This window comes from Arachis hypogaea, chromosome 20 (genome assembly GCF_003086295.3).
Source record: "Arachis hypogaea cultivar Tifrunner chromosome 20, arahy.Tifrunner.gnm2.J5K5, whole genome shotgun sequence".
NCBI classification, from domain to species: domain Eukaryota; kingdom Viridiplantae; phylum Streptophyta; class Magnoliopsida; order Fabales; family Fabaceae; genus Arachis; species Arachis hypogaea.
The window spans coordinates 14,362,036-14,368,342 of NC_092055.1; the positions used below are offsets into that span (position 1 = coordinate 14,362,036).

The window sequence follows — 6,307 nt, forward strand, 5'->3', positions numbered from 1 at the left end:
TTTTAAGGGAATCGCCCTTATCTCTATAGGCTTGGACTGCCTTTGGATTTGGGTCGTGTTCTTCTATTTGGGCCCCTTACTGGGCTTTCCTGTCGATTCGTCCGACCTCTTTGAGAAGAGGTCGGATAGCCTCACCTGAAGAGGTCGGTCGCTTTATTACTGAACATCCCGGATCGGATAGCTCGACCCAGGATATGAACAGGTACCGACTCTTCTGTGGATGATATGGATGATGTTTCTCAAGAATATGCAATCGAGTTTTCTGAATCTCTCCCCCAACCTTGGGTTAAACCATTAGATAAGAGGGCTATTTTTGTGGATCCTCCTCTGATTAAGAAACCTTTTTTGGACTCTCCTTTCTCTGGCTCGTTATTCGGTATGGATAAAACTATGAAACCCGGCTTTGATTCTTCAGATGTAGAGTTTTGGGTAAATTTGTTGAGAAACATTCATATCAAGTGGGTCTTGCTCTACTTCGTTCTCAGTTGAAGTGCCAAGAATTTCCATGGACGTCTTTTAAATCTAAGGCAGCTACTCACATGAATAAGGTTTGGCAAAAGTGGGTATTTACAGTATTGTTTGAGGAGGGTGATAGTTTTATGAGGAGATTAAAATTTGCTGGTGTTGCTGAGGCTATCCGCACATCTGCAGGTTGGTTGTTCTCTACCATCTATCATCATAATTGGTTCTTATCATTTCTTTACTTTGTTGCTATATATTGAAGAAGCACTAATTGATTTCTTCTTAGCAGGCTTGGGTGTTCAACAAAATGGATATGATATGAGTTTACTTTGGCAGAGGTGGTATTCTCAAACTCATACTTTTATGACTTCTTGGTGTGAGTTTTCACCCACTTTGAAAGATGTTGTGGTTCTTCTTCAACTGCCGGTGTTTGGCAGTGTGGATCTCACTCTTCTTCGCCTAGATTCTGATCTACTTAAGCTTGCGAGACATCTTCAAATGAGTTTAAGTGATGCTGGTCGATATACAAAAGAGTTGTCCAAGACTAGGCGCGTTAAGAAATCTTCCTCCAAAGATAAGCATCCAAAAATTCGTGGGTTCTTGAAAGGAAAAGAGGTGGTTGGCGACAAGAAAGATTCCAAGAAGAAGAAGATTACTGTTAAGTATTCTTACTCTAATTGGTCTCGTTATTTCTTTGGTGATTTCCTCAATGGTGAGTTTGTCCCTGCTCCTGCTGTTCCTTCAGATCTTAGGAAAGCTGCTTTTGTCGCTTATTGGTTAAGTAAATATGTGTTTTTGGGACCGGCGGATGATTGTATGAGCCATGGGGTGTTTCTTTTAGCTTGCTTGATTGCTGGAGGAGAACGTCTGCCATTGGCTTTTCTGTACCTCGGCAGTTTATATATGCGGCTTGATCAAATTTTTGAGCAACTTAAGATTGCTCATGATCGCTTTCCAGTATTGGCTTTCATTGACGAAATATTTCTTCAACTCTTTCTTTTTGAGCGGTTCTCTCAGTTTGCTCCCATCCGTAAGCCCCCTACAATACTTCCAGATAAGAAGGCAAGTCCTCGTGCTTGGATTTGGGGCTCAGCTCATCCTTCCAAATCTTTGGAGGAATATTTTTGTTTTCGCCCGTACATAACCTCTTACTAGCCTAGTGCATCGGTTATTCATCGTATATATTCTGCTTGTCTTGAACATGACCGCAATGATATTTCCACTGGCAAGGAAGGGACTTATGACTTTTGGCTTCTGTGTACTTCTCCTACCCCCATTTCTGGTTTGATTGTTATGGACAGTGACTTCCATTGTGGAGCTTTGATCCGTCCAGTGATCTACCGTCCTGATAGGGTAAGTCGCCAACTAGGGTGGGACCAAGATCCAAAAAATGTGGAGCATATTTTTTTTCACCGAAAAATTTAATGAAAAAGGTTCTGTTTCAAAAAGAACTCTCGGAGTATAATCCTTGCTTGGTTGTTCCTCTTGATAGGGATGGGGAGTTACAATGGAGTATGTGGATTACCTCATGCGTATGAAGAAGCATATTAGGCAATATGAGGGTACCTTCGTTCCAAATGTCAGATCATTTGTTCCAGTTTTGATCAAGGATCCATATTTCATGACTGGCAACCTTTCTCCTTCAACCATTGCAAGTAATACTTGCTCTTTGCTGATTCTTGTTTTTTGTTTCCTCACTTCTTTTTTGTTTTTCTCTCCCCTTTTTTTGGGCTTTGTGTGTTTGACTGTTGTATCTTCTGTGCTGGTATTTTGTAGACTTGGACGCTAGGTGTTACAAACATCCACCTTCTTCAAAAAGAAAATTTGATGACTCGGTTGTTACTGCTGAAGTGGTCAAGCACAGTAAAGTGGAGAGTTCAAATCTTAAGGTTGCAAAGAGGTCTCTTAAAAAACCACCTAGGCCTTCCATTGATGCTACACCTTCACCAATTTCCACTGGCTCAGGAATTTCTCCTTCCTCGACAGCATAAGCTAAGGGTTCTTCTGTCACTGCTTGCTTTGTTAAATCATCATAGTCTCCTTCTAATCCGGTAAATGTAGGCGATGAGAGCTCCCAAGAAAGGGTCAGTGGGGACTCTCCTAATTCATTTGTTGTTGGCGATGTCCCTGACGAGGGTACTACCCAAGATGTTGTTCGAGGTGGCCCACAAGCAATAGCAAGTTCTAAAAGCAATGTTGACATTGAGCCGGGTGTTACCTGCTAAGGGGATCCTACTAGAAGCGATGTTACTCCCATCCAAACAATATGTCCTGGTGCAGGTACAAGTGTTGTTTCTGAGTCCACATTTCAAGCTTCGAGCACTTCTAATATCACAAAGGAACCCTCAGCTAGTGCTTCTTCCGGTGTGTTCCATTGTATTTCTTTTCATTTGTCAGGCGTGCCAGCATTTTACAAGTCCTTGATAGAAAAGGTGTTTTCTTACTTGTTTGTTTTGCTTTTCAGTTTCTGTCCGTGATGAGTTTGAGCATTTTGATGGCGATGCGAAGAATTTGTTATCAGAGATTGCATCCCGGGCTCCTTCCTTCCTGCTTCCAAATGACATAAACTGCCTTTTCAAGAAGCTTAGGTATCAAGCTTTCCTGGATGCATGGGATTTCTTTACTTCATACTCCCTTGCAGACTTGTGGGGTACTCATCGAAATATGGTAGAAAATCATCTAAATAACCTTAAGTTATTTAAATTTAGTGGTCGTTGGCTTGAGAATCTTTCTGCTAAATTGGAGCCTCCACCTGGGGTACTTGATCTTGCTAGAGAAGAATTATTGTCTAAAGAGTATCATGTCCTCTCTTCTGATGTTTCTATTCTTCAAAAAAAGGTTCGCAAACTTACATCTGAATTGAACACCATGAAGGCTAGGTTAGCCAATGTCAGCCAGGAGCGAGAGCAATTGGCCAAACATAAGGAGGCTACTTCTTCTGTAATTTCTTATAGTGATATTTTGTGGTTGTGATAGTTTTTCAACACTTTATTTTGTAAAATATGTAATACTTTGACAAAGTATATTTTTGTCATGCTGTTTCTATGACTTTCATTGTACACCTCTTTTTGGGTGTTATGCTTCCCCTCTTTTATATATATATATATATTGTGCATACTCCTCCAGGTGTTTTATTTTTCTGTACATGCTTGTGTGATCACTTTATTTTGGATACACACGCACCTTTTTTTTGCAGGGGGAGGGTATGATTCTAAGAAGAGCAGGATTATCTACTGCTTTTTTTTTCTCTACCTTTTTTTCAGGCCAAAAAAGGAAGGTACCTAGAACTTTCTTACCCTATTTATGCTCTCTCTTTTTTAGGAGCCTGGAGGGTGGGGCACTTCACTTTTTAGAAATATTTTGTACTACAGATTTCTTAAGATTCATCATTCACAACTTTTGAGTATATAATTGCTAATGTAATTTTTTCATGCATTGTAGGATGCTTGTAAAATAATATAACATAGACATTGGCTCTTGATAAAGAAGCCTTTTGGAATTGAAATTCAAACTACTAAAGCTGAAATTAGGCATAGTACTTCTTGGCATACTTGAAATTGATGGGGCCAGTGGTTGTTCCATGATCTGGGTCCAACAGGATGCAGTGTCAATTGTGGTGTACTTCAGAAACAATGTAAGGACCCTCCCATTTGGGAGCTCATTTTGGCAAAGACATCTTCCTCATTATTGCGTCTACTGATTTTAGTACCAGATCACCCTCTAGGAACACCCTGGGCCGAACATGCTTATCATAAGCTAATGCTAGTCTCCGGTGGTATTCTTCCATCTTGCTTCCCACGACTTCTCTTTTTTCTTCCAACTCTTGAAACTCAGCTTCATGATCCCTTGCTTCATCTAACAACATTCTGGCGGTGGGTACTTCAATCTCTGCTGGCAGTACAGCTTCAAGCCCATAAACCAATGAGAAGGGTGTTACTCCGGTTGTTCCATGTCTGGTTATTCTGTAAGCCCAAAGAGCAAGTGGTAGGTATTCACTCCAATCCTTATGGGCGTCGGTCACCATCTTTGTGAGTATTTTCAAAAGGCTCTTGTTAGTAGCCTCTGCCTGGCCATTGCCTTGCGGGTAGTAGGGGGAAGACTTGTGATGTTTGATTTGGTACTGTTCAAGAACACCCCCACACTCTTTGGTTAACAAAGTGGGTTCCATTGTCAGACACCAGAACGCTTGGCGGCCCGAACCTACATATTATATTTTCTTTGATAAATCTCACTACTGCTTCAGCATTTGCTTCCCTGACGGCCACAGCCTCCACCCACTTGGTGAAATTTTCTATTGCAACTAGAATCTATTCTTTCCCATTTATGGGGGGTTGATCGGTCCCACAAAATCTACCGCCTATGTTTGGAATAGGTATGGTGTTTTGAGGCTGTTCTTCTGCACGCTTGGTGCATGTATCAAGTTTGCATGCTTTTGGCATTGCAGACACCTCTTAGCCTAGTTGATTGCATCTTCCTTCATTTTTGGCCAGTAATAGCCGATCCGGATTAGTTCATACCACAACGCCCTTCCTCCTTGGTGTCTTCCATATACTCCTTGATCGACTTATTCCAAGACTTTATCTTTTTCTTCATCTCAAACGCATTTTAGCATCTCCCCGGTAAAACTCTTTTTGAACAACTCACCTTTCTGCAAGAAGTAGCGTTTTGATTTCTTCTTCAATCTCTCAGCTTCTATTTTTTCTCAAGGTAAAACTCCAACATCGAGGTACTCTATGATAGGTTATTGCCAATTGTGAACATTACATATCTGCGTACTTTCTTTTGTTTCTTGACAAGCCTTGCAGGAAGCTTGTAATTCATCACAATGAGACTTCATTTTCGTCCAATAAATACCCCACCTCTAGAGCCTTCGGTACAAACCAGGGCCCTCTTCTCCGCAAGTGGCTCCATGCAATTGTTCTGATTTTTCTTTCCCTTCCTCTTCTCCTACACATTTCATGAGGACTCCATCATTACTTTTTTTGAACATTTGACCATTGAGGAGGTAAAATCCTCTTGTTTCTTTGGTGATGTTGAGCATTCTGAGCCGTTCATGTATAGGCATTTTCCAATCATTGGTTTTTCCTTCCACGGATATCCTTTCTTTTTCTGGCAGAACTTTCAACTACCCCGTGTTCCAAATCATGTTATCCATTTTGAATAGTGACTCTACTCTCCAATGTTGCTAAAGCATCCGCATGCTTGTTTTCTATTTGGGGTACATGCTCAAATGAGATCTTATCAAATACCTTCATCATGCGCCACACTTGTTCTCTGTATAAGTCCAGACTTCTTTCCTTCGTGCTGTACCCTCCTTGGATCTGTTGTATTATTAGGTTGGAGTCTCCTTTGACATGGAGTTTCTTGATACCAACTTCTTGATCCATCTTTAGACCGAGCATTAGCGCTTCATACTCTGCCTCATTGTTTGTGCAAGAGAAATCCAATCGAAACATGAAGGACATATTTCTTTCATGGGAGTCTGTAAGGACAACCCCTGCCCCTCCTTGAGGATTCAAAGGTGTTCCATCAAACATGAGGGTCCATGTTTCCTCTTCATTGCAAGCATGAACAGTCTCTATTGTTCCTGGAATCTGATCCGGCAACTCTTCAATCATTGCTTTTTCAGGACATATCGACAAGAGGTCAGCTAAAGCTTGGCTCTAAATGGTGGTAGGTGTTACCAATTTCACATCATATTCACTTATTAGGAGTGCCCAACGACTCATTCTTCCAGTCAACATTGGCTTTTTGATTAAAAATCTGAGACCTTCATTTTTTGATACGACTTCTACTTGGTGTGCTTGAAAGTAGTGTCGGTATCTTTGTGAGATGTACACCAGAG

The 6,307-nt window shown here is 41.1% G+C and overlaps 1 protein-coding gene across 1 annotated transcript; it reads right to left on the bottom strand.

The window, feature by feature from the left end:
* Positions 1-5,609: 5,609 nt before the first annotated feature.
* LOC140182961 (uncharacterized) lies at positions 5,610-6,080 on the bottom strand. The gene has a single exon (XM_072230943.1). The coding sequence runs from the start codon at positions 6,078-6,080 to the stop codon at positions 5,610-5,612; it is 471 nt and encodes a 156-aa protein (XP_072087044.1).
* Between the last annotated feature and the right edge of the window lie 227 nt (positions 6,081-6,307).